We start from the raw sequence: 27,474 nt of genomic DNA, 5'->3' as shown, positions 1-27,474 counted from the left end.
ACCATTTTCCATGCAGGTTTGGATTAGATGATCTTTTAAGGTCCTTTCCAATCAAGAGCCCTTTGTGATTCAGTGGTTTCATGGCAATACACATCAGGCCTTACCTGACTTGCATGACTTCTAGGCAAGACTTTATTCACTTGTGAGACTTGTGGGCAAGTTGGGTATTCAAGGTCTTACCTCCAAACCTGCTGCACATGACTGTCAATGTATTAGAGGGCAGCGTGAGGCACAGCTCACCCAGTGCATTTCTGAGCATTATTCACATGGGTATGTCTCTCTATAGATGTAAGGGAAGGTGATGCTGAGATTTTATCCTCCTTTGAGACCTTTGAGACCTGTGGCCACAGTTGCAGCATGGCATGCTGGTGCTGAGCTGTGCTTTTTGGGCTCAGGTGGCTCTCAGGGCTCCTCTGGCTGTTGATGCTCATCTTGGACTCTTGGCTGGAGATGGCAGGATGACAGTTATACAGTTCTGCTGGTTTGGGGGGGGTTGTTTCTCATTGGAACTGGATCTGAGTCCTCTGAATGGTCTCACAAAACAGTTTGTTTTGGAACAAATATTTTTTCATTGAAAAAAAGGCAAATGTCTGAATCTGGTCTTTTTCTCAAATCAGAAATGATTCAGGAATCTCAGACATCAGAAATCTTGCTTCTGGAAAGCTTGTCATAGCCCCTGCCTTGTTGAAATGCTTTGACTTTAATGAAGCAGTCTGTTATCTCTTTGAAAGTGTGCTGTCCCTTTTTGCTGCTGGAGCAGGTATAGAGGAGGGCATGAGGATGCTCAGAGGGCTGGAGCACCTCTGCTGTGAAGACAGGCTGAGGGAATTGAGCTTGTGCACCTTGGAGAAGAGAAGGCTGTGGCTGCACTGGTCGGTCCCCTCCAACCTATGGACATACCTCCGACATATGGTCTATGATTGTGTAACTTCAGAACCCACTTGAGTTTATGGTGGTATCCGTGGGACATTTTTGGATCAGGACTGTCACAAGATCAGTGCTCAAATGCTGTGCTGCCAGCATACACAGTGTGCTCAGCTCTGTCTGCAGCAGCAGCCTGCCCTTGTTACTGGCTGGCAGAGCAGGGCTCGGTTGCTGGTTGCATCACTTCATCACAACGCATCTCGTCTTGTCTGCTGTTGGTGGGGCATGTTGGTACAGCTCGGGAGGCTGATATCCACCCTGTGCAAGTCCAGAGCTATCCAGGTTTCATTGCTGTGCTGGCAGTGCTGCTGGAGCTCTCCTGCCTTGCACTGCACACTCTGCATACTTGCGGTGGTGTTGGGAATCTGTGTTGCTGTTCCTTGCAGAGTGGGAGCATGATTCACCAGAAAGTCCTCTGGGAAGGCGTTGGGGTTTCAGGTTTCCTGAACTATCAGCTATCAATTCCGGGACTGGGAGTTTGTCAACCCAGTCTCTCCTCGCCCAGTTTTTCCTCCTCCCCTTCTGCTGTTGTTCAGAGCTTTGCTGTGAGCAGTTCTTGTTGGTTTTGTGCGAGGTTTATCTTCTTTGATTTAAAGCTTCTCAGACGTACAAGGCACAGATATTCTCCTTCTGCATTTAGATACAGCCCTTCTTCCAGCAGAGCTATCGATTGAGCTTTGCCTGCTTCTTCCCCTCATGGGGTAGGTTGGCCCCCTGTTTCCTGATGGGGAAATCAAGGCAACCAGACAAAACCCATCAAGCTCAGGATCACTCACGGATCTGGTGGCAGCAGGGCTCGGACCCAGGAGTCTTGGCTCCTCGCTGTAGCAACTGGGAATTAGATTTTCTATTGTCTTTAAAACTGCTGGGCTGGAGCGTGTGTGTTGCTAAATTGCAGAGGGAGCCACATTTCTATGCAATCTCCTTTTTTCTCGTGTTCTTTTCGAGACGTTTTGGATCATTTGTCTGCCCGTGTCAGTGTATCTTCTTGCTAATTAATTCTCTTCTGCGGCCCAGATGCGTGGCATGCCTGCTGGAATCTGCTTGGAAGGGGTGTGTGCAAGGAGCTCGCAGCAATCAAGATGTCTATCAGCGTGCTGCAGCCAGACAGATGGGAGGCTGGGGTGGAGTCCCGCCATGCCTCTCCAACAAGATCCAACTGTTGCTGCTTCTGAGAGCACAGTAGAATCTGCAGGCAGTTGCTTCTGGCCTTGATTTGTGAGTGTGGTGTGGCTGGGCTCTCTTAAGAACAGGAGACTTTCCCTGGGTCACAGTCAGCTCCGGGTGGCTTGCTGTGCCACCATCAGCTGAGGCAAGGTATGGGATGTTCACCCAAAATGAAAGGAGGAGGAACGATAATTAGATGCCCTTAGAACACAATGTGCTGTAGGGGACCTCACAGCGGGTGAGGCTGCTCTGCACCTGATGGTTTCATTGGGGTGGCTGCTGGGTGTTGCAGGGCTGACAGCTGTCCTCCCTCATGGCGTTCTGAGGGATGTCTGTCCTGAATGGAATACTTGGTTGAGGTTATCCAGGCTGCTCGAGGCGGGTGGCTGTCTGCATGGTATCTGTGAGTGAAGCACCTTCCATGATCAGCTGCAATGAGAGGTTACACGATGGGGATGTAGTGTTGTAGGCATGTCTGCTTTGATATGACAGGACAAGGAGGAATGGCTTTAGGCTACAAGAGGGGAGATGTGGGTTAGATGTGAGGAAGCAATCCTTTCCTCAGAGAGCCCCATAGAGCAGTGGGTGCCCCATCCCTGCAGGCACTCAAGGCCAGGTGGGATGGGGCCCTGGGCAGCCTGAGCTGGTGGGGGCAGCCCTGCCCATGGCCGGGGGTGGGCTGGATGGGCTTTGAGAACCTGAGCTGTTCTGTGGCTCCTTGGCTGCTGAAAAGGCTGGGGTTACTACTGGGCCTTTTGGGAGGGACCTTCCAGCTTCTGACTCATTGATGAATGAGTTTGACCTGAGAACCAGAGGGGCAGTGGGTGCATCTTGACCATCACTCTGCAGTCTGCGGGCACGGTCTTAGCAGGGATCTGGCTTTCTCTCTCCTTCCTCAGCACGCTCACATCTGTGCTGTGCTCAGCTACAGCTCGGGTTGTGCTGCAGTGCTGCTGAGCGTGTTTGGTGAAGCACTTTGGGATCTGTTTTGAATGAAATACTGCGCTCATGCAGATGTGCCGCAGGCGGACTCGCGTCTCCTCGCTGATAGCAGCGGCGGCGGTAGCTCCTCTCTGCTAATCTAACGGCATCTGGGTGTGCATCAGATTGTGACCCTCAGGACAGCTCTGCAATGTGTTGCACAAATTGCACGGTGTGGAGCTGGTGCAGCAGCAGGCAGGGCTGGGGGCCATCGGCGGCACGAGCTGCTGCAGGGCTGGCTCTCTGGAATGCTGTCTGGCAGCAGCCTCTTCCAGCGGGGTGAAGGCTCCCCAAGGCTGGCCAGGCTGTGATTGCAGGCAGCATGTGTGCTTAATGCCGCAGTCTGTGCCATATGGACCTTCTCCTCCTCCCCGCTTGCCCTCTCTGTGTCTCCCTTCCCACTCCGCTCCCCTCCCCCTGCAAGCGCTTTGACAGAGCAATTGGGCAGGCACTGGGACCGCGGCTCTGACATAAATCTCTCCTGGTGTGGAATGAGGGGTATAAATATCCAGAGAGTGATGTGATCTTTCCAGCTGCTATTAATAGGTCCCCAGAGAACCAGAGCGCGCGAGCAAGGCTGGCTGACGCTTAAAGGGCTAGCAACTCCCTTATGTGCTGTGAAAATTAATCAGCACTGTGGCTCACCATCTTCCTCCGGGCTAAAGCGGAGCCCTCAGAGAGGTGTGCGGGGAGGAGGAGGGAGCAGCTAACGAGTCGCTAGTTAGGGAGCAGTGATAGGGCAAGCTGTGCGCAAATGATGCTGCTAACTAGGCAGGAACGCCTGGGCGGGCTGTGCAGTATGGCTGTGTGCAGTGGGGATGTGCAGTATGGCTGTGTGCAGTGGGGATGTGCAGTATGGTGTGTGCAGTGGGGATGTGCAGTATGGTGTGAGCAATGGGGTGTGTGCAATGGGGTGTGTGCAATGGGGATGTGCAGTAGTGCTGCTGCCGCATGCTGCTCTGCCAGGCTCTGCTGCACACTGCTGCATACCAGTCAGCCCTGGTGCAGGGGTCAGGTGTGGAGAAGTCCATTTGACAGGCAGGGAACTACCTGGCAGTCGGTTGCAAGATGCAGCCTGTGCTTTGCGGCCATCACCAGCAAGTTGGAGGTGGTGTGCACGGTGTTGCTGGGCACTGCGTTCTATTTAGAGCTGCTGGGTTTGGTGCTGCTTGTCCCAGGGTGGCAGAAAAAAACCTGTGCTCAGCATCTGGGCTGCTCAGTCCAGATGGGAGGAGCGTGGTCTCAGTAACCCCTGCGTGCTGGGAAATGCGTCTGCCTATACAAGGGAAAGGTTCTTGCCTGTGTGGAGGGGGTGTCATGCCAACAACATAGAAGTATGCAAGCAGACAGGGATACCTCAGCTTCCCCAAACACGTGGCTTGCTTTCCTTCCCCAAAGGAAGAGTAATGACAGACAGGGCTGTAACAGGCAGAGTGAGGCCCTGATACAGGAGAGCCGAGGAGCGGTTCTCACTGGGATGCTCTTCATTCCCCACAAGCACCGTCAGAGGCTTTAGCAATGAACACACTACAGGTCTTTGTTCGAGAGCTGCATCCCTAAAGTTGGAGATGGGCATCCCAAGCAGCCCATTTCTGGTGCTCCAGAGACGAGGTTGGCCGAGGTCCTGCAGTGCCTGTCCCATGTGGGATGTCAGAGGTAGTCGTAAGCCATGAGGGATGCACACAGCAGTGCCCAGGGCTGGCTGCTGAGCTGCAGGTTGAGCAGCTCTGTGTTCTGCCTTGCTGTGTGGGGCACCGTGCTCACCCTCTGCCCTCTTGTCTTGCAGGTTTGTGACAGAAAGGCCTGGGAGCTCCCTCCACTGGTGCTGTGGGACGCTTCAGCCAATCCAATGCACCCTGACAACAAACTGCCCAGCCATGGCAAGGCAGGCAGCAGCGGTGCCCCAGCCCAGCACCACAACGTGAGCCAAGCACCCACCTGCAACCTGGGCTCGAAGGGTGTGGGTGCGGGCAGCCATGGCAGCAAGGCCACCCAGATCTCCCCTGGCAACTCTGGACTGAAAAACAGCCAGAACACTGTCCCAAACTTCAGCTCCTTGAAAGGCAAGGTGAAACGGGAACGGAGCATCTCAGTGGACTCCGGAGAGCAGAGAGAAGCCGGCACCCCGTCACTGGACACAGAGTCGAAAGGTAATGTGCTCCTATATTGTGGTTCAGAAGTCCTTCTCTCAGTTGCTCCAAGCATCCTGGCAGGAGTGGGGATGGGAGCAGCTGTGAGCAGCTTGTGTTTCTGTGCTGCCCTTCTCTTTGGACCTGCCTGGGCAGCCTGTGCATCACCATTTGTTTCATCTGCAGTTCCAGGAGCAGAGTGGCTGAGCACTGTCATGTCTTAAACTGCTGGTTACATTGCTGTGGGTTGAACGGCCTTCTGAGGAATGCTAAGCAAGAGCCTGCTTCACTTACACTGTTCTGAGCAGCTCTGCCTTGCAATGTACAGACTTTCAGCTCAGGACAGAGTTTAGTTGCTTTCTGTCTCCTCAGTGCTGGCAAAGAGCTGCTGTTGTGGTGTTTCTGCAGCTGCCCACCTCCTTGCCTGGTTAGTGAGGAGGTGCTGTAAGGGTCGCTATCTGTGGTTTCATCAGCTGTGGATGACTCTTACATAGAAACACTCGGCTTCTAAAAAAGGGCTGAGTCAGTGCTTCCAAACCCTTTGACTCCTCAGTCCCGACCAACCTTCCCTGTGCTGACCTGCATCTCACACAGCATGGCGCCCAGTGGCTCCATGTGACACAGGAAAGCTACTGAAATAACATTATCAGGAATGCCTGAATCCTCCTGCAGTTCACTGACACGTTGCATTAATATGCCCCATAAACCTCTAGATGGTATACAACAGAGTGATCAGACAGTGTTACATTGGATTTAACACAGAGCTGGAAGTTACCCATCATAGAATCATAGAACCCTTAGAGCTGGAAGGGACCTTTGAAGGTCACCTGGTCTCTGTTCCCAGCTCTAACCCCAGGTTCCTGGGTGCCTTCAGACAAGCTGCTTCCTTTCCAAGCCGCCCCAACCTGAGCTGTGAAACCAAGGGAGCATCTGAGTTCAGAGAGGGTGTAAAGACCCCTGCCTGATGAATGGCTTCAAACAGCCGAGTCCATGTCTCTTGTTCCTAACAAGGGTGTGAACATCTTCAGGTTTTACTTGACTTTTAATGACCTTTCTCACCACTGATTGCCTTTTGAAGCTCTTGGCCAGGAAAAAAAAAACAAAAAAACAACAACAACCAAAAACACATGAAAAAGAGCCTTGCTCAGTACTTCATCAGCAGAGCCGTGCAGCCCTGGGTCTGGCTGGGAGGAAGCATGGTGTGCATGTGGGAGTGCAGACCTGTGGAGGAGCAGAGCCAGTGCATATGTGGAGAAAGGGAGGAGGACAGGGATGAGGCAGTGACCTCGAGTGCTGACTGCCCTGGTGGGGAGCTGCAGGATTTAGTGCTCTGCTGGTGCCAGGCAATGCAAGTACCTGGGAGGTCTTCTCAGAGAAGAGAGCTGGCGAGGGAGCGGGGAGGAACCTAGCAGGCCTCTAGCAAGCTCCCTGTCTGTCTCTTGTGCCAGACCGAGCTTTTCTGAATGGCAGACGTCTAATACTGACTGTGCTTTCCTGTTAGCCAGTGCTGTGCCTCTCAGTCAGCGAGCATCTGGGCTGTGCCCACAGGATAATCCTTGGGTCCAACAAGCTGCCAGCATCCTCAGCCAACGGGTAACAGCTTGGGCCTGGTGTGGGCTGCAGAGATGTTCTGCAAGAGGTATCTCAGGCCAGGCAGTGCTGCTGCTGGAGGGCTTTCATCCCAGGCCTCTCACAAGCCTTGCTGGAAGGGATTGTGTTGCAGCTCTGGCACAGTGCTCAGAGTACACGACGCCATGTCTGACAGCACGGCCAAGCCCTGCGTGGGTCCCTCTGCCACCCGGGGTCTTGGCACACCATCCCCAGGCTGCCCCTTGACCACCACTCGGGATGATGTCTCAGTGCCAGCCCAGATACCTGCAGGATGTGGTTGGTGAGCTCCAAGCTTGGCCTTGCACACCGTGCTTCCCCAACCTCTTTCACCGCAGCCAGGCAGAGCCTTCTCAGCCCCCTGCCAGCTCTGCTCAGCTCTTCTGACTCTTGTGTCCTTTGCAGGTGAGGTGGCTCCTCGCAGCAAGAGGCGGTGTGTGCTGGAAAGGAAGCAGCCGTACAGTGGGGACGAATGGTGCTCTGGGCCAGACAGCGAGGAAGACGACAAGCCCATCAGCAGTGCACACAGTGAGTGCTTACCTCCTGGCCAGCCCAGAGTCTTGAATAAAGCCACATCTCTCCTGAAAGTGAGGCAGGTCATTGTGCTCCGAGAGATCTGCAGCCACACAGTGAGGGGCGAGATTTGTTCTGTGGAGATGCCACTGAGATGCTGGAGGGGGAAGGTATTGAGGTTGGATGTCCATGCTGCCCAGATACCTTCAACTGTACAAATGAGGCTAAAGATGCTCTTGGTGTCTTGACAGTAGTTCAGGCAAGGCTGAGCTGCCCAACATGAGCAGGGAGCTCTTCCAAAACCATGACACGCGGCCATTTCTTTTGCTTTGGAGGAAGTGCTCTCCCTTGTTTGGCAGTTCAGTATCACTGTGAGTCAGCAAACGTGCACATAAAGCTGAGTGACGTATGGCCTTCATGCCTGCCAGTGCACAGCAGCCGTCTATCCTGAGATGTTTATCTCCACATCTCTGTGTGGTTCACAAGGACCAGGATGGAAGGCAAGACTGCAAGACTTTCCTGCCAGCTGGTTGGAATCATAGAATCATTGAGGCTGGAAAAGACCTCCAAGGTCATCCAGCCCAGCTGTCCACTTACCACCATTGCTGCCCACTGACCACATCCCTCAGTGCCATTGCTTTGCCCCAGGCTGACTGCTAGTCCAAGCATTCACTGTTGGTAAGAGAAGAGTGAGCCTGGCTCAGTGGCTGTAGTGCATGTATGGAGCTGAGCAAGAGGAAAGCAATGAATGCTGCTGTTAATTACAATGCTTATTAATATTAATTAGGAATATTACTCAATAATTAATGATGATTAATAATTATCGCTGGTGAAAACCATCTCCTCTTTCCCCTGCTACCCGGGTGCCTGTTGTTACCACCATGGGAAGGGAGATAAGATGAGCCTGGGGCCACCCTGAGATGAAGGAGAGACCAAAGGAGGAGTTGGGCTGCTTGGTGCCTGGGGACATCGGCCACCAAGATTGCAGGGACTGCTGGTCGGCTGCTGCCACCTGGTGGTGCAGGGAGCCCTCCTGCTTCCCTTCATCTGTTCTTTCTGGTCCAGAAAGCAGTGCCATTTAGCAAAGGCTGCTCTGCTTCTCTTGCAGCACTGGCTTTAGTAACTCCTGTCCTGTGCTCCCACAGATTGTAATGTAGCAGATCCTGCAATGTCCACGGCCTCGCAGCTTGGCCCAGGGTCCAACCCGTTGCCAAACCTGAATGAGACCAGTTCTTCCAGCACACCCCATGGTACTGCCCCAGGCTTACGGTCGGATGGTGCTGGAGGTGGAGGTGGTGGAACAGGAAAGCAGCCTTCGCAGTTCGTCTACGTCTTCACAACACACCTCGCTAACACGTAAGCAGCGGATCTTGTCCATTCACCCATAGCAATGTGGATTGCTGATCTGGAGGGGTTGGGTTGTCACAGGGAATGCCGTGTAACACTTGGCGTTCTCCGCTCAGTTCCTCACTTCTGTTCTGCGTTGTCTCAGCCATAGCATCTAGCAAGACTGAGTGTTAGGGCTCTTTGCTAGATCATATGTCATGTGTGGTAGAGCATCTTGGAAACAGACACCTATAGGGCAGCATGGAGCAGCAGGCACAAAGCAGAGCAGAAGGCCCAGCACAGGACATGGGAAGAGGGAAATTCCAAGGCAGGTGATCTTCAGTTGGAAAACCTCTCTGTGACCTGTGCAGGACAGGGGTGAGGACGCTGAGAATATCCCCCATTCCTACTGACCTCCTAAGAATTCCCTGTTCCCATAGGACTGAAGAGAGGAGGTGGTGCCTGGGGCCCGGGATGGGGCACAATGTCTGATCTTGAGTGGTTGATTCTCTCTCCCCAGAGCTGCGGAAGCTGTCTTGCAGGGCCGAGCTGACTCCATTCTGGCCTATCATCAGCAAAACGTCCCACGGGCAAAGCTAGACCAGGTATACTGGCCATGGACCCAATGCTCCTGTTGGCGAGTGCTGCTGACCATTCCGTTCTGACATGGCTATTTCCCCCAGCTCCTGGTTCAGCTGTGGAGGAACAGGGGATCAGAATTCCCTTTCAGCAGTGTGAGAAGTGCTTTTCTCTGAAGCCACTTCAGAATGAGTCTTGGTTGCTGTAAACTGTGAAGAATTTGGGCTGGGGCACGATATGTGGCCCCGCAGATATGTGGGCAGAATACATGACTCTGTATTTCCAGGCCATGTGATGGGGCCTGCTTCTTCCCCATGAGGAATGAAGGCAGAGCTGCCATGTGGCGTGTTTCAGATTGTTTTCCTGTAGGGTATGGGAAGAATAGCTGGAGTGTTTTCATCCTCACTTTGTCTTCCTTTTTCTCCATCAGGTGCCAGCTCCTAAAGTGCTGGGAGTTGCTGAGCAGGTTCCAATTAACCCTCCTTCTGCCAACACTCCCCAGTCGCAGCCACCAGCACCTCAAGCAAGTCAGCCACAGCCGCAGCCTCCCCCACCGCAGCCTCCTCCTCCACCTCAGGCCATCAGTCAGACAGCTCTACCTGCACCCAACAGCCTGCCCCAGGAGGGGACGAGTGAAGATGTCCGAAGAGAACTGACTCCCAACTCCATAGGAAACAACAGCGGCAGCAACCAGCCCGGAAGTAACCATCCCAATACACCCACTGCATCGACCACCACCATGCAGCCTGGGCAAGTGGACTCTGCCACGTCCAGCTCCAACCTCCTTGGGGAGGGCCCAGGCTCGGGGATGCAGGGGAATGGGCAGACAGGTCTGGGCTCCAGGAACTCTATGAACTCAGAAGGGCTCTCGAAGGAGCAGCTGGAGCACCGAGAGCGCTCTTTGCAGACCCTGCGGGACATTGAACGTCTGCTGCTGCGCAGCGGGGAGGCTGAGCCGTTCATGAAGTCCACCCAGAGCATGGGAGAGGCTGGGAATGCCCCTCAGCCACAGGCTGCTCCTGCCCAGCCCCCTGCACCCCCTGCCAGCATGAAGAAGTACGAAGAGCCTCTGCAGTCCATGATTTCCCAGACCCAGAGCCTTGGTGGCCCCAGCCTGGAACACGAGGTGCCCCACCATCCTGGCACTGACATGGGGCAGCAGATGAATATGATGATGCAGCGGCTGAACCAGGACAGCCTGACGCCAGAGCAGGTGGCCTGGCTTAAGCTGCAGCAGGAGTTCTACGAGGAGAAGCGCAGGAAGGAAGAGCAGATCAGCATCCATGGCCGACCCATGCAGGAAATCATGATCCCACAATCTATGGGCAGCATGATGATGCGTGGCCCTCCCCCACCCTACCACAGTAAGCCTGGGGAGCAGTGGCCGCCAGGCATGGGCAGCCAGCTGCGGGGACCCATGGACGTGCAGGACCCTATGCAGCTAAGGGGAGGGCCACCCTTCCCAGGGCCACGATTCCCTGGAAATCAAATACAGAGAGTCTCTGGCTTTGGAGGGATGCAGAACATGCCCTTGGATGCTCTTGGTCCTATGAATGCCATGCAGAGGCCGGTCAGGCCTGGCATGGGGTGGAGTGATGATCTGCCTCCGATGGGAGGTCCCGGGAACTTCCCACAGGGCTCCCTGCCCTACCCATCAGGGCAAGGGGACCCTGAAAGGTTCATGAATCCACGTGCCAGGGAGGAGATTCTGCGGCACCAGCTGATGGAGAAACGCCCGGTGGCAATGCAGAGGCCGATGGGGATGTCCAGCAACTCCATGAGCCAGGGTATGGAAATGGAGAGGATGATACAGGCTCACAGACAGATGGATCCATCCATGTTTGCTGGGCAGATAGCAGGGGACAATCTGAGCAACAACCCAATGGGAATGGATTTTGCAGGAACTCGAGGGATACTGAGTCCCCCTATGAGCCAGTCAGGCCTTCGGGACATGGACGCACCCATGGGCCCTGGTAACCTCAACATGAACATGAATGTCAACATGAACATGAACATGAACCTCAATGTCCAGATGACCCCCCAGCAGCAGATGATGATGTCGCAGAAGATGAGGGGCCCTGACATGATGGCCCATCAGGGTATGAGCCCTGAGGAGCTGGCCAGGGCAAGGGCTCAGAATGGCAACGGCAGTGCAATGTTGGGGGGACCGCAGAAAATGATGATTCCCTCCCAGTTCCCCAGCCAAGGACAACAAGGTTTCTCGAGTGGGCAGGGACCTTACCCCAACATGCCTCAGGAGATGGGCAATGCCTCAGACATGTTCAGCCCTGAGCAGGGCACCATGCCTGTCGGAAGCATCAGTGGTACCACTAGACTCAGCCACATCCCTCTGCCCCCAGCCTCCAATCCCGCTCCTGCACAAGGGGGAAACCTGGCCAATATGCACCCAGCACCTTCCCGGGGGTTGGGCCGCCGACCCTCCGACCTCACCATCAACATCAGCCAGATGAACTCCCCCAGCATGGGTCACCTTAAATCCCCCACCCTCAGCCAGGTGCACTCCCCACTGGTCACTTCACCCTCTGCCAACCTCAAGTCCCCGCAGACGCCATCGCAGATGGTCAGCATGCCACCTTCTAACCAGTCTGGACCCCTAAAGTCTCCCCAGGTGATGAGCTCCTCACTTAACGTCCGCTCTCCAACTGGCTCACCAAGCCGCCTGAAGTCCCCTTCTATGGCTGTTCCTTCCCCGGGTTGGGTGCCATCTCCCAAACCCACAATGCCCAGCCCAGGAGTCAACCAGAGCAAGCAGACGCTCAGCATGAACTCCTCCACGTCCATGGCAGGACTGGATCAGGGTATGTTGGTACCTTGTGTGCTGGTGTGCCTGCGTGTGTGTTTGGGTGAGTGTGTGAGCATCCAGAAGCCTGGAACAAGCCACCCCTTTGCTAGGCCATTTTCCCCTATGTCTGCAATGCTCTCGCAGGAGTGGGGAGACACTCATGCCTAATTATTCTGGAGTACTTTTTTTTCCCCAGAGGTCCCAAAAGGACCCTTTGGAATAACCCGAAAGGCAAATGGTGCAGCCTGTGGTTCAGCTCTACCTCTGATGGCTGCCCCTGGAAGGAGGGAACAATCTGCTGTCTGATGGGAACAAGCTGCCATGTGTATGCAGTGCTAAACTGTGCTCTCTCTTGCTTGCAGGTTCTCTCCCTTCTGGGCCCAGGAGTAGCTCTTCTGCACCAGCCAGCAACCAACCAGCCTCCAGCACCATGAACCCCAACATGCCTTTTACTTCCTCTCCAGATCCATCTCCCTCCCAGAACCCCCTTTCTCTGATGATGTCTCAGATGTCCAAGTACGCCATGCCCAGCTCCACACCACTCTACCACAATGCCATCAAAACCATCGCCACCTCTGATGATGAGCTGCTGCCAGACAGGCCTATGCTTCCACCTGGAAGTATGGCAGGTATGTGCCTGTAGGGCTGTGCCACTGTGTTGGTGTGTTCCCTCGTCAGCTTCCTTCTCAAACAGCTGAAATTTGCCCTTGTTTGTAAGGGTATCCACCCTGTGTCCTGTTTTGGCTTAGCTGTGCTGCCTGGCTGGATACCACCCAGTCTGGCATGCTGCTCCCATGAGCTCTGGAAGCTTTCAAAGCATTTTGACCCAGTGTGGACATGTTGGCTCTGGGTTTCCACTGCAGGTAGAGATATCTCAGGCCCAGGATGAGGCAGAACGCCTCTGCTTGGAACCTGCAGCAGGAGAGGGATGCTCAGAGCAGGGATTGGGAGCCTGGTGGCTTTTAGTGTAGCCCAGGTGCCTGCACGAGCAAGGCTGGATCTTAGCACAGTTGTGATTTCAGTAAGCGACAGCCAGATACGCTTCGCTGGCTGCTGGCACTGATGAGGACAGCTAAGCAAATGATTGCCTTTCGTCATTCTGTGCTCGCTGTGAAGGGGAAGGGGAATTCCAGCAAGCTGTTCCACTTGATGGTGGGGTTTAAAGCTATTTGATAAATATTTTTGGTGGTTTTCAAAGCGAAAAATCAACTTGTTGACTCTTTGACTGAAAAGAAGTCATTTGGTTCAGCCACGAGCATGAAAATACACCCACTGCCTTTCAAACGGAGCCTTTTATGAGCAGCTTGCTCTGTGGTACTGATGAGCCAGTTTGTCCCTCCTGGATAGTGCTTGGTTTGGGATGCTGGCACTTCTGTCTTGTTCCTCCTTGCCACTCAGCAGTGTATGATCACAGAAGGAGCTGGAGGGCTGTGCTGAAGGGTCACTCCTCTGTGTGGCACTGCAGTGAGCAAAACTGGAATAGTTCTGTGCCGTTTGTGGGCTTGGGGAGTTGAAGTTTGGATGTTGATGCTCTGCAAGTCCCTCTTGAGTCCCCTTGCTTGGAGCTCAGGGCCTTCTGAGCAGTAGGTCCCAACAGGCTCCACAGGGTGGAGGTCTGTGGGCAGAGTTAACCCTCCTCCCTTTTTCCTCTCTTTAGGTGTGACAGGGAATCAAACGAATCAGCTGCACTTAAACTCCGTGGGACCTGGATCGTCCCAGAGCCCCATGGGAATTAACCTGCCTGGTCAGCAGCCTCTTTCCCACGAACCACCCCCTACTTCTATGATGTCCTCCCCAAACCCGCTAGGCTCCAACATTCCTATGCACCCGAGTGCACCGGGGCCGGGTGTGCCCCCCCAGAACCCCATGATGCTGCCTCCAGGGCCCCAGGACTCGCTGAACCAGCAGTGTGGCCCCGTGCCCAACAGTTCCCAGATGATTCCTTCCAACCAGCTCGTGTTCCCCCGCATGCAACAGCCCCACAACGCCATGCAGTCTCCTGCAGGAAACATGCCCATGGCTCCTGGTGGGGCAGGCGGCCCTGGCATGCAGCAGCATTTCCCACCAGGGATGTCATTGCCACCTGAGGACCTTCCTTCCCAGCAGCCTGGCCAGATGCCTCCTCAGCAACACATGATGGGCAAGAACATCCCTCCTCGGATCGGTGAGCCCTACCCAGCCGTGCTTCCCGGGGTGGCATCGGTACTGAACGATCCTGAGCTCAGTGAGGTCATCCGCCCCACACCCACGGGCATCCCCGAGTTTGACCTCTCCAGGATCATCCCTTCGGAGAAGCCAAGCAGCACCTTGCAGTATTTCCCCAAGAGTGACAGCCAAGCACCCAAATCGCAGCCTTCCAACCTCCACCTCATGAACCTGCAGAACATGATGGCTGATCAGCCCCCTGTCAGGCCAGGTATGAACGCTCCCAGCCTTCCAGGGCAGCAGGGTGTGCAGAGGGGGCTCGGCATGCCCATGTGCCATCCTGGACAAGTGCCCATGCTGGGCAGGACAGGCATACCGCCCCAGCAAGGCATGATGGGCAACAGCATGCACCAGGGCATGATGTCTCCGCAGCAGAGCCTGATGGCCCAGCAGAATTTCATGCTGATGCAGGCCAAGCAGAGGAGCATGTCCGTGTCGGGGGAGATGTATGCCCAGACAGGACACATCATGTCACCTCAGGGCTCTCTTATGGGGCCCCCACCGCAGCAGAACCTAATGGTCACGCACCAGATGAGGCAGAGGAGCGTCTCCCTGGACAGCCAAATGAGTTACATCCCCGGGCCGGGGAACATGGCTAACCTGCCTTTCTAAAGCATGGGCCTGATTTGTACAGATGTTTTTAAACCTTTCGTTGGGGGCGGGTTGGAGGCCGACGCCAGTGGAGGACAGCAAGTGGGATGCTTTTCATATCGGATTTGCCTCTATACAGAAAACCAGATGTGCAGTAAACTTGATGTGATTTTTATTTTTATTATTTTTATTTTCTTTATTCCTTTCTTTTGTCGGGGGGAAAAATAAGAGGGGTGGAGGGACTGGGAGTGGGGCAGGGAGTTATGAACCCCGTGTGGTGATCAGGGACTTCCAGACCCTGTGGCAATTTATTGTTTTCCTCCTTCTGATGTTTTTCTTTCCTTGTTCTCGTTCTGTTCTTCGTTTGTTTCGTCCTTTTTGTTTCCTTCTCTCTCCCTTTTCTTTTTTTGTGTGTTCCTTTTAAGCAACCAAACTGTGTAAGAGGGTTTTGGGAACTAGCTGTAAATAGGTCGCTGAGAAAGGCAAAAAACTTGTGCTGGTTTTTAATTGTTCTGTATTTCTGTGTTTTAATAGAAGCCTCAAAATAAGAAAAAAAGAAAAAGAAAAAAAAAAAAGAAAAAAAAATGCTAAAGGCAACAGTGGACAAGGATTGAAAGCTTTCCTTGGGGAGGGGCAGGAGGATCCTCTGGGGTGCGCAGGGCATTGGGAGATCCCACTGTGGGGCGACTCTGTGTTGGAATGGTTTGCTCATGTGGGGTGTACAGCTCCATGCAGATCTCAGGCTCCTGTGCTGTGCTGGGCACGAGGACACAGCCGGTGACTGAGGACCATTGGGTAGATCAGGGCTGTGACCACTGGAACAGCGCTCATTTGGCCAGGCAGGGCTGCAGCTCCTTAGGATACAGCTGTCACTGCTGCTTTGGCTGTGAAAGGGAGGATGCCAGCCAGCCGGCACAGAGGCAGCAATGATCCAGGCTCTGCTGGTAATCACATAGTTGGGCCTGAAGGCCTCCATCAGCCGTGTCGTCTCTGGGCCTTTTCTTTCCCTTCATGCAGGGCGGTGTGTAGGGATGGAGGGACTCTGAGCTCACCTGAATCTTTCATTCTTGTGCTTCCAGGAGAGGCTAGCTGGGAACCCTGCTCTTTCGCAGCCTTCCTACACCAGTCCTTTATCAGCCATCGTCCTCCATGACCACGCCACATCCCCTCTCCCTCTACTGTTGATTGATCTCCCAGGTCTTCCTTCCTTACACTGCCCTCCTCTGGGTTTTTTCGGGTGTTTTCTGCTCCTTGCCCTGCAGCAGCCCTGTCCTACTGCACTGGGAGGCACTGCTGTTGAAGATCACAGCACAGCTCAGGTTGGAGGGGACCTCAAAGCCCACCCAGTGCCACCCCTGGCCATGGGCAGGGCTACCCCCACCAGCTCAGGCTGCCCAGGGCCCCATCCCACCTGGCCTTGAGTGCCTGCAGGGTGCTGTCCTTGCATGCAATACCGCATTTCTGAATCAGAGTTGTGTTGTGCGATGTCAGCTGTGTGCCATGAGCCTGCCCTACGTTTCTGATAGAAGAGGTTCTTATTCTTAAGCTGCTGGAAGCTGTTTGAACAACTCAGGCTTTTTTGGCTGTGCTTCACCCTTCCCATCCTCCATTTCGTAAGGTCTTCCCGCACGCAGCACTGGTGTGCTCTCCTGTGTTGGTTCACTGAAGGGGCTGTAGGATTAAGCGTGTGCCCTTCTGCACACACAGGGTCTCTGGATCTCTGCAGGACCCCATTCCAGCACGGTGTACCCCATGGGTATCCCACTGTGAACTCAGGGCATTTGACTGCCACACGAACACCAGTTGGAGGATTATCTCTGCAAAGCCAGACTTTGCTTACTACCTCTCTTGTAGCAGCACTTACTTTTCCCTATTAGATACCACAGAAGGAAAGGGAGATTGTTAAGTAGGGAGGGAATGGCAGAGCTTTTTGTCACCTTGCAGGCTGCTAGAAAAAGCTGTCGGGTGCCAAAATGTCGACCCAGTGGCTGCGTTGATTGGATCTGTAATGAGATGTAGCCACAGCATCTAATGAGCAGCACCTTGAGCCAATGGGATGTTTTGTAGAGAACAGTGTAAGGCTGAAGTGCAGCTCTGGATTTGGGAAAGGAAACTCTGCTCTTATGCTTTGCGGTGGTTGCAATCTGAGCATTCAAAGGAGCAATCCCAGAAAGTGCTTGTTGGCTATTAGAACAAAGTGGAATAGTCTTCAACCCAGGGCTAAGGCAGCATGCTTCGGACCTGATGTTGTCGCTGTTTGAGTTCTCCATCCTTTCAGAGTGTGCATTTCACGTGGGAGGATGTGGCTTGAACGTATGCAGCTTTTTCTCATCTTGAGTGGCCTGAATGGCTGTGGCTTCTCTCGGCTGCACCCCGGGGTGTTGGCTGCCGGTATTTGCTTGTAGACATCCAAATGGCACTGGCAGCCCCCTGCCCTGCTCATCGCCCACCAGCCAGTCTCAGTTAATTTTAAGCCATACTATTTTCTATAAAAGTGAAGTTTTTTGTTTGTCTGTTCTATTGGCCCCATTGAGATCTCTGCCTGCCGGTACGTTCCCTGCAGACCCCGGGCAGCCTGACAGCAGGAGGTAGACCTGTCCTCCAGAGATAGATTACTAAGAAGTAAAGCCTTTCAACTCAGCAGGCCTGTATACAAAAGGGAAATCCTGGCATTATTTCAGAGCTGCGGACTTCCAGAGCAGCAACTGGGGCTCATCTGCAACACTGTGCTGCCCTGAAGCCAAACAGCCCTACCCCAACTGCTGTGATGGGTGAGCCAAGGGGAGAGGAGGTGCTACAGAGCATCTCTACCTGGATGTTGTGCCCAGGAGCAGCACTAACCCTATCAGACCAGGGTGGATCGCCGTCAGCTGGTTGCCCGCTGCTGTGAGCTGTGTCTGGTCTCATGTCTTGTAGTTTTATTGCTCAGCATCTCAGCTTGAGTTCTGTGTACTGACTCCACCTAATCACAGGAAAAGGTTTGCCCATGTTTTAACCATGACGTTGCAAATGTTTTTTTCAGCTCCAAAAAGTAATTCATTGGGAAACAGTCGAACAATCAAGCACCTGGAATTAGCTTTCACATTGAGGTAATGGTGACTGACCTGTTCTCTATCATCCCATGGAGAAACTTCCCCAGTCATTTTGTACCATTATATAAATATATATATAAATATAAATATATAAATACAATATGTGAAGACATCTTATTGGTTTTTATTTGAAACAATTTTTAGGCTTGTTTTTGGGTATCTGTGCTGCCTGTAATGTATTGACCTGTTTTATAGGTGCCTTTTTATTAAAAAGACAAAGTTCAAAACCTGACCTCGTGCCTCTCGTCCCTGGTCTGTGTGATGTCCTGCAGGGTCCTTCACTGCAGTTGGAACCTCCTTGCTCTCAATTCTGCTCTCAGCAGAGACAGCCAGATGCTGCTTCCCATAGTCTGCATGCAGTGGATGGCCCAGCCATTTAGCTCCTTGAGCTATGGTGGATTTTGCTGCCTAAGTCCAGGCTGTGTTGTCTGTCCCATCCTCTGCTGTGCCAGCCCATCCTCTTGCCCTGGGCATCCAACCTGCCCCGTGCCCTGGTCTCAGCCCATAGTGCAGCATGGAGCGGGGCTGCCACCATGGTGTGGGGCTGTGGGTTGGACATAGCTGCTCACCTCTGTGGCTTGAAGCAGCTCTTCTTCAACTGCTGTCGGTGAGAAACAGCTCATTTTCCTCTGTTCCCTGCTGCTGCAGATCCTGTCCCAGCGCTGTTAGAGCACACCTGCTCCCAGCCACCCCTCCTGGGCAGCGGTGGGTGACGGAGCGGGGCCCAGCTGCAAGCATTGGGGAATCAGGGTGAGGACGCAGGTCCTCTTCTTGATAAGGAAAATGAAACCCTGTGTGAGTCACAGCGAGATGCACGAGGGTGTGCGGGGAGCCCCAGTTCTGCAGTGCTCCCAGGCACACGTTCATTCATGCATTCACTGGCTCGCGCTTTGTGCACGCTCTGCTGCCTGTCACGGCCCCATGGCTGCTGTGTGGGGCAGGGTGCTCTGCTAAAACACCCCAGTGATGTCCCCTGGGCGGCTCAGCTGCCTCTTGGGGAATAGGAAGCAGCGTGCTGCTGTAGGCGATGCTCTGCAGGGCTGGGCTGTTCATTCTGTTAATGCTTTGCATTTCAGGAGTTTCCTTGTCATGTCACAATATGGAAGCAGCTCATTCACCTCTGCCCGAGCTGGGATAGTCTGACATGACCCACTCTGTGCTGACTGCTGTCTGCAGTGTGACTGCATATGGTGAGGTCAGGCTGTGACTGCGCTTCTTGTTAATGGGTTGAACTTCAGGATGGATTTAGACACAAAAATCCCTCCTGCAGTGGCAAACCTGGTGTTGTGCCAACTAAGCATAAGCAGTGAGGTGAGGAGAACAGCAGATTTTAATGTTTTCCAGTGGTTGGGGTCATTCCCATATGACAGCATGTGTGTGGCTGCCATTAAGTGGAGGCCAAAGCAATGTTTGGCTAATGAGAAAAATGCAAGCAAGCAACTGTGTATGTGCTGATGCTTTACTTTGACAAGACTTATCAGGAAGCAGCAAGCTGCACAAGCCTGTTGGAGCTGCCCTGTGTACCAGCTTGCAGTGCCATCATTAACGATGTTATAAAGCTGCCCCTCTTGTTTTGGACCAGCAGGTGAAGGGTGAGATCAGCACTCAGGATTGTTCTAAGTGAAGCTGGACATTGGATGCACCCCCTTCTAAAGGCCCTGTGTGTGCAGGTGGAGCAAGGATATCTGAAAGCATCATCTGAAAGCAAAATGCAGCGCTGCCTCTCAGCCCTCTGAAAACAAACAGAAATGATGCAAATGAGGTTTTCTTCTATGTTGTACCGCACTGTGGGTCAGAATGCACAAAGCGATGTACAGTGAGCTGCAAAAGGAAAAGGGGAGGAAGAAAAACAGGTTACACCTTCAGCCTCACAAAGATGCGTGGTTCATTTTCTCCGTGCTCAGTCACAAGGCTGAGCCATCTGCTCAGGCACCTTCCTTCAAAGACAGCTTTTGCACACTCAGGCATTTCAAGTGAGCGAGGAAGGATGTGGCTGATGTCAGGAGAGGAATCTGCAGCAGTCAAACCTGAGTCCAAGGCCTCCTGGGCTGAGCTGTGCTGGGAAAAGTGATGTGCAGTGCCTGGATGGCAGGACGTCATGCAGCAGGAGGAGCCGTCCAGACAGCGTGTGGCCTTTGTCACTGGGATTGGCCCTGGGTACCCTGATGTCTTACCTGCATTTCTTGCTCTGGCTGCTGTGATAATTGTCCCCCATTGCTTCTTTTCAGCATCTCTTCAGTGAGGTGAGCAGGTGAGACGGGAACCCGTGCTGTCCTTTCCTCATCCCTCACTCACTGATGCAGCTCCACTCCCACCTGGCTGTGTGTTTTTCCTGCCCTCCCCCCTCTCCCTGTGACTCAGTCCTGTCTCTGGCTCTGTGCACAGGGCTCCTGCAGTTAGTTTGGTGATGGAGATGTGGTAACAACAGGCTCAACCTCCTTTGGTTCCTCCATCCCTGTCAGCGTGACAACCGGACAGTTGGCATTTGCCAACAGCTGCCAGACAGACTTTGGTCTGTATGGGAACACAGAAGCAATGCGTTGGGATTGGGGTGTTAGGAAGCTGTCAGACCTTGGTTTCCCGAGGGATGAAGAGAGTGGTGGGGACACTTAGGACTGGGACACAGCACATATGAGACTGGACAGGCATGGCCAGGCCATTTCTGCCCTGCAGCAGCCTTTCTGAGTTAGAAAGTGGAAATAGAGGTGGTGTTGTCAGACTCGATTCCGCAGCCCTTCCTCGTCACCTCCAGGATCTCCTGTAGGGTCTCCTGGTTTATGCAGCCCAGCTCGTGCAGGATACGGAAGAAGTCGTTACGGAACTTGACCCCAATAAAGGCATAAATGATGGGGTTGAGGCAGCAGTGCGTGAAGCCAATGGCCTCTGTCACCATGATGGCGGTGTCCAGCTGATCTTCCAGGAGGCAGTTCTTGGTGAAGGCTTCCAGCTTGGTAAGGGTGTTCAGAAAGATGACGATGTGGTACGGGCTCCAGCAGAGCAGGAACACACCGGTGACCAGGATGGCTACACGGACAGCTTTCTGCCTTTGCAGGCGCTGGGACTGACACAGAGCACGGACGATGGCCGTGTAGCAGTAACACATGACCAGCAGGGGCATGAAGAAACCCACGCTGTGGTACAGGAAACGAGTTGCCAGCCACACGTTGTTGCCATGAATCCCAGCTTCTGGAAAATAGCAGATGCTGCGGTTGCTCTCATCTGTCCAGACTTCCATGAAGATGAGATCGGGTAAGGTGAGGAGCAGGGAGGAGAGCCAGATGGCCGTGCAGGTGAGGTGGATGGAGCGAGCTCTGCGCTTGCGGTAGGTGTGGATTGCATACACGATGGCCAAGTAGCGATCCACCGCGATGCAGCCCAGCAGCATGCTGCTGCAGTAGAAATTGATCTTGTGGACAGCACTGAGGATCTTGCAGAGGAAGGTCCCGAATACCCACCCAGCTAGGCTTTCAACCACGCTGAAGGGGAAGGTGAGCAGCAGCGCCAGGTTGGCCAGGGTGAGGTGGAAGAGGAAGTTTTCCGTGGTTGTTCGAGACCGTTTGAACCTCTCTAAAATGACCAGGACCAGGGCATTGCCCACAGTTCCCAACAGGAACATCAGCAGATAGGCGAGCGGTATGAAGACCTTCCTGAAGGGGTCTCTCTGGTTGCCAACCACAGATGAGGCTGGATTGAAGCAAAAGTAGCCTTCCAAAGAAGGAGTGCTGTTCTCAGCCTCGTAGTAACCGCTCAGCTCCACCTGGCTCTGGGAACAGAGAGTCTGGTTACAGGAGGGCAATTTCTGAACAGAAGAACCCAATCACCCAGCTCTCCCACTGCGAGTGGCTGTGCGCCCCCTTATCATTAATTAACATACTTGGGGATATTCTGGCTTCCAGAGAAAGAACCACTTCCAACTTCTGTTTTTTGCTCAGCTACCTCCTGGAGGCATCTGATTTCTTACAACACTCATCTCCGACTTTTTTCCCCACCTACTTGTAGCACAGCCTGTCCTGCCTGCTGACAGGTACAAAACAGCTGGAGGAGTGAATGCATCAGAGGAACTGGGATGCCACAGCTACAGGGATGATTCTGGGAAGGGAAATCTGCTCTGCTGGTGAACTCCGTGGTTCTGAATTAATTGCAGTCAAAGCCAGAAAGGGGAATCTGAAAACACCACTCAGACTGGGCTGACAGCTGGTAAGGAAAGCGTGGTAGAGCTGCTGCAGATGGTGGGCATGCTCTGTCCTCAGGCGCTGGCAGAAACCTGCTGCTAACAAAAGCAAAGGGCTCAGATGTACACTCAGCACGGGAGGCTTGTGGCAAGCTCAGCCATCACTGGCAAAACGGGAAGAGCTCCACAACACTTGTTGTGTACTCCCCCACCCACAGCCTCTCTGGAGACCAGCCCTGAGACTTCAGCATCGACCACAGAGGAAGTCTTTGCTTGCTGCTTTCATACCTTTCACTGCCAGCTGTGGCTGTTTGCACCTGCTGTGCCTTCACTTGGCAGCCAAAGTTCCCATCTAAAAATACTAGCCCAACTTTAGAGCTAATTTGGGGGGAAATTTTTGCCCTTTCGTCCTCTCCCTGCATGTGCTAAGTCGAGTGACTGCAAGTGACCTCAAGTTCTGCACTGTACTTCGTTAGAAAGGGTGACTGCATTTATTCTTGGTTAAAAGCCTTCCCCATGTGATGTGCTGAGTGCCTCCGTAAGCAACCTTCTCAGGTAAGGAGCTGATGTGGCAGCGCTCAACTCGAACTGCTGCACTGCTGAAACCATGTGTGTGGCTTCAAGGGGAGCCTGAGGGTGTTGAAGAAGCTGAAGTCTACAGAGCATTACTGAATGTGTACGAAAGGCTTGGCTGGTCCTCAGGTAGTGGGGTAAGCAATCCCTTGGGGAAAGTGTTGAATCATAGAATGGTTTGAGATGGAAGGGACCCTCAAAGGCTGCTTGATGCCACTCCGTGCAGTGCACAGGGACACCCACAGCTCCAGCAGTGCTCAGAGCTCCATCCAACCTGACCTTGGCTGCAGACATGGGGCATCTGCCATCTCTCTGAGCAATCTGGCACAATGACCAAAACAGGCTGCTCAGGACGTGGGGTGATCATGCTGGAGAATCCCAAAGGGAGCATGTTGGAATGGGCTTAGCTTAAATGGAGAGAGGCTGAACAACCCCAGTTTTAAGGAGTAAAAATGAAACGATGGGCAGTGGCTGGGTGTGCTGGTCAGAGTATTGGAGCGCTGCGTGGAACAGCTGCAGGTGAGGGCTGTGTGTGTTGTTAAATGGTTTTGGCTGCTGAATGGTTGCCAGCATCACCATACAGTCAGAGCTGGAGGTGCAGAGGCCACTATCAGCCACCATCTGATTGCAGATAAGATGGCAGGTAGGGCTCTTACTGTAAGCCACTCGCTGCGGGCAGAGGAAGTGTGCGCAGAGCTGTATCTGAGGCATCCTCTCATGTGCATCTCCGAGCTACAAGTGTGGGTGGGAACAGACAGAGATGAGTTGAAGATGAACATGAAAGGATGAAATGTGTGTATCCAGGCTCAGACTGGAAGGGCAGATGACCAGAGCTGCAGGAGATGAACTGAATGCAACAAGCCAAGGCTTGCGCTGTGATTGCTGCTTTCAGACTGGAAGCATATCAACTGACCTGGTCATAGTCTACACATGGGCACCTTTGCAAAGGTAGTAACAGACAGAGCAATTTGTATGTGTGCTCTGCTGGAGGAACACGACAAAAGTAGGGCCTTTTCCTGAAACTAAGCAATAAAATGCATGCCTGCATCTGTGGCAATGGGAGGCACGATGCTGTCATGCTTTTTGTTCAGGGATCCCCTGTCCCACCCTACAGTCACGCAGGCCTCCTCTGCACATCAGCTGCTTTTCTCAGTTCTGCACAACTGCCAGCAGTCCAAACATTTGCCTGTAGAAGAGCAGCAGCAGTCTGTGTGCTATTAGGGATTTTCCAAGTGACTCATTCCCTTCTAACCCATCCAGGGCCAGGAAAGCATCTCGCATTCCCAAAGCCTTAAAACAGAAATTGCCCACATTGGTGTGCAGCTCTGCAAGTACTGACTGCAATCCTGCTCCTCAGCTCTCTAGAGGCTAAAGGAGAGAAAAACATACTTAAAAGCAAACACCACGCTCCTGCCATGCTTATGCCTTATTGCCTCTTGAGCCACATCAGCCCTGTGATAAGAATTGGGCTTCAGTACCATGGAAGACCACATGGAGATCTCAGTGATCCTTCTGCAGCATTTTCCTCTGTGTAGTCTGCAGCTGAGAAATTAAGCAGGCAAAGTTTTCTTGCTATGGAGAACTGGGGTCATAATTTTTGCTGTGTTACTTTTCCACAGTGTTACAGAGCTAATTGGGCAGCAAGGTTTGGTCGGGGCTCCTGCTGCACTTACTGGGTAATACTGAGATAAATGCCCTCTCAGTACAAACATTCCAACTGTGCTCAGCCTGCATTTGTCCCATTGGTCAGCTGGCCTTCTCCTGTTAGGGCAGGTTTGTGTTGCTGCTTTGTTAGAACAGCGTTGAGGCCTTTTTTGCAGATCAGTCTGGACACAGCATTGATGCAATCACTGCGTGTGGCACCCCCAAACCACACGTGGCACTGCTCTGTGTGATCTATGGCCTGTTCCAGGGAGGAACAAGCCCCGTTTGCCATGGATTTTTTATGCTGAATAAACAAGAATAAAAAGGGTAGGGAAAACCCCTCCCAGTTCTCTTTTTTCTCAGATGTACAGGAAAAATACAGAAAAATAGCTAAAAATTAAATCCAGCATTTCTCTCTGGGACAGAAAATAAACAAAAACTGAGGTCTGCTGCACAGAGCCACGATATGAAAACAGAAATTGTGAGTTGCGATGCTATAGAACTCAGCTAATGATAGCACTGCTGTGGACTTCCCCTCAGACAGCACAATGAGCTCTAAAAGGTACAGCTGCTGTCTTTCACCTGCAACTGTAGGATAGAGAACTACAGGGCAGAATATATGATGTCATCAGTCTCAGTTAGAAGAAGTGTTTGCAGTTTATCTTCCTTGTTTTCTAATTCCCTTCTTGTAAGTTAAGTGTGTGTTTCCCTCCCAGCGTGGCCTCGGGCAGCCTGCTCACAGGGAAGGCATGCGTTACCCCCACCTTATGTCCATGCCAACAGCTGTGCTGAGAGCAGAGAAGGGTTTCCCTATGAGATCCCAGCTGGGAAGTGTTCAGACCAATGGGCAGCATGGAGCAGAGGACTGCATCACTCAGTTTCTCCTGGTGATGCTCTGGCCATTCCCACAGGAGTTGGGGACTTGGGGGTTTCTGCACAGGATCATTTTGCACCCCCAGCCTGTCAGGGGCTGCATTGCATTAGCTCTGCACAAACTCAACAGTGCCACTTTTAAGTTCCTCCATCCCTCAAGTCCAGAATTATGGGCTATAAAGTCTAATTGTGTGGATGTAAGTAGTTGCTCCGGTCCTCTTGCTTCTAACATAAGCCATTAGAAGACGGTGACATTGCACCCAGGTCCCTCAGCCCACCCGCAGCTCTGCCAGCTCTACCCCCTTGTTCTCTCTAACAAGTAAAGCCAAGCCAAACTCACCAAGTCGTAGGTCTCCGATGAGTAGCTGACAGGCCCCATGGTGTCAGGATCTGCCTCTCCTCCAGCAGGTCAGCTAAAGTTCTTCTTTTTTGGGGTGGAGTTAATCATTTAAGTGAGCAGGGAGGGACTCAGCAAGTAACAATATGGTATTTGCAAGGCAAATGAGCTCCAAGTGAAGGGTGACCTATATGATGTAAAGATTGGCCTCTCGCTTTATCACGCTTTCTTAAGTGTTTTGATTTTCACAGCGAAGCTTGAAAAATCCACATTCCTTTGGTCTGTAATGAGAAGATCCATGATGTCCATAATTCCATCCTGTAAACTTCAGGGCTCTTGGCTGCTACTGTCCTAGTCCAGGGCAATCTGAAAGCTCTGTGCCCAAAATCTCACCAGGTCTGGATGCCCTCTGGAGCTTCGTAAAGCTCTGCAGACATTACTCATATCTGCATAACCATAATCCTTTGCCGGGGTCTTCCTGGCTGCTCCAGCCTCAGGGACCTACAGCCATTCTCTATCTCCTGCTGCTTCATCTCTTGTTGCACTCACACTGGAGTGCAGAGGCTGCTGATGGAAAGGGCTGCCTCAGTGGCTGCTCTGCAGTTAACTAAGGGCATTAGTTAACAGAGGCTGCTAACTAATTGAGAAGTTAATTGAAAGTTTCTAATTTGAGGAAGGCAGGCACAAGCCTGTTGGAGCTTCTGTTTGAGCATGAAGCCTGGCAGAGTCACACCGGTGAGGAAGGAGACACTACACTGGTGAGCACTATTGGGTTTTGTCTCTGTGGTTCTTAGCAGGAGGCATCTCCCGGGCTGTGAGTCCAGGCCCTTAGAAGTGGGCTGGAGATGAAAAGGCTTCAGGGAACACACCCTGGTGTCACAGGCAACAATTTCCCTTGCAAGTACATGCTGCACTATGTGATTGCTACCACAGATGAAGCACAGGATCCGTGTGTTGCTGCGCTGTTAAACACAGGAGAAGTGCCAGAGAGGAGAACATAGACAAAAAATAAGCAGAGATAATTTACTCAGCTGTACAAAAAAAGATGATTAAATACACTCCTTAAGGATGGTCTGCTCTATAACTACCAAGCATTTCAACTGACCAGTTTGACACTACACTGACTTTCTAAGCCAAATCCGTTCTGACTCCTGGATCTTCTCTCGGATGTTTCTAGTAATCTCATTTGTTGTTACCATCACAAATAAAGCTTTGCAAACCCAGATTCACCCAGCTGGTAACTAGTGACAGACTTTGCTCTTTTAAGGTCAGTGCGTGCTATTTTCTGCACCTCTCTCTGCAAAGCATGATGCCCAGCATTACTGAGAGCTGAGAAAAGGCAGCACAGAGACCTCTGCAGCAATGATTGCTGTGCCCGGCAGCACGACACAGGTGAGATGTTTCCCTGCCAAAGGAAAGCATAGAATCTGTCTGCAGGTTCCTGCTTGTCATGCATGGAATGGAGGCCTAAAAAGGACGTTATGTGGGAAAGAGGGTGAGAAAGAATGAGGGCAGCTCTGTGCCTTGGGTTGATGGCTGACATGGCAAGGAGTGCACAGCACAGTGAGTGCTCTGGGGGCTGAATAACTTAACAATGAGGTTTGTTAATGCATGTTCATCTATTGTGGGCAACAGAACAGCAGCATAGGCTGGGTGTGCAATGTGTGGGAGGGTAAAAACACTGCATTTTGAGGGTAAAAACACTGCTTTTTGAGGGCGAAAACACTGCTTTTTGAAGCTTTTTGAGGGTAAAAACACTGTTGTGGAGGGTGGAGGCAAAACACTGATCAGAAACTGGTGGTAGAAGGAAGGAACGAGCTACGTGAGCATGAAGCCTCACTGCTGCATGGCAGCCATGGCCGTACCACACAGCCCGCCTGCCCGCTCCGCCATCTTACCCCGCCCCCTCCCACCAGAAGGCCCACTTCCGGCGGACCGGAAGTGCACCACGGGCCGTA

The 27,474-nt window shown here is 52.7% G+C and overlaps 2 protein-coding genes across 4 annotated transcripts in view; one reads left to right on the top strand and one right to left on the bottom strand.

Moving 5' to 3' along the window:
* The window catches only part of BCL9L (BCL9 like), a 38,274-nt gene extending 20,124 nt beyond the window's left edge, over window positions 1-18,150 (top strand). The window contains exons 2-8 of one of the 2 annotated variants that reach the window (XM_015884058.2): window positions 4,859-5,222; window positions 7,215-7,337; window positions 8,468-8,678; window positions 9,169-9,253; window positions 9,658-12,046; window positions 12,393-12,659; window positions 13,688-14,847. In XM_015884058.2, coding sequence (XP_015739544.1) covers window positions 4,922-5,222; window positions 7,215-7,337; window positions 8,468-8,678; window positions 9,169-9,253; window positions 9,658-12,046; window positions 12,393-12,659; window positions 13,688-14,847 — 4,536 coding nt within the window. In that variant the 5' untranslated portion in view covers window positions 4,859-4,921. Of the gene's footprint in view, window positions 1-4,767; window positions 5,223-7,214; window positions 7,338-8,467; window positions 8,679-9,168; window positions 9,254-9,657; window positions 12,047-12,392; window positions 12,660-13,687 lie in introns of those variants that run through there. The other variant, XM_032449100.1, reaches the window with a different exon arrangement.
* CXCR5 (C-X-C motif chemokine receptor 5) lies at window positions 18,023-27,397 on the bottom strand. 2 transcript variants are annotated; one of them, XM_015884059.2, is made up of 2 exons: window positions 25,520-27,397; window positions 18,023-21,681 (listed from the first exon to the last, which is right to left on the bottom strand). In XM_015884059.2, the coding sequence occupies exons 1-2, from the start codon at window positions 25,556-25,558 to the stop codon at window positions 20,605-20,607; spliced, it is 1,116 nt and encodes a 371-aa protein (XP_015739545.1). In that variant the 5' UTR covers window positions 25,559-27,397; the 3' UTR covers window positions 18,023-20,604. The 2 variants fall into 2 exon arrangements, with proteins under 2 accessions (XP_015739545.1, XP_032304992.1); XM_032449101.1 differs by lacking the exon at window positions 25,520-27,397 and adding an exon at window positions 23,319-25,468.
* Window positions 27,398-27,474: the final 77 nt, after the last annotated feature.

The sequence above is a fragment of the Coturnix japonica genome, chromosome 24 (genome assembly GCF_001577835.2).
Source record: "Coturnix japonica isolate 7356 chromosome 24, Coturnix japonica 2.1, whole genome shotgun sequence".
NCBI lineage: Eukaryota > Metazoa > Chordata > Aves > Galliformes > Phasianidae > Coturnix > Coturnix japonica.
Note: the sequence above shows the minus strand (reverse complement) of the source record. Positions and strands in the feature narration are given on the sequence as shown.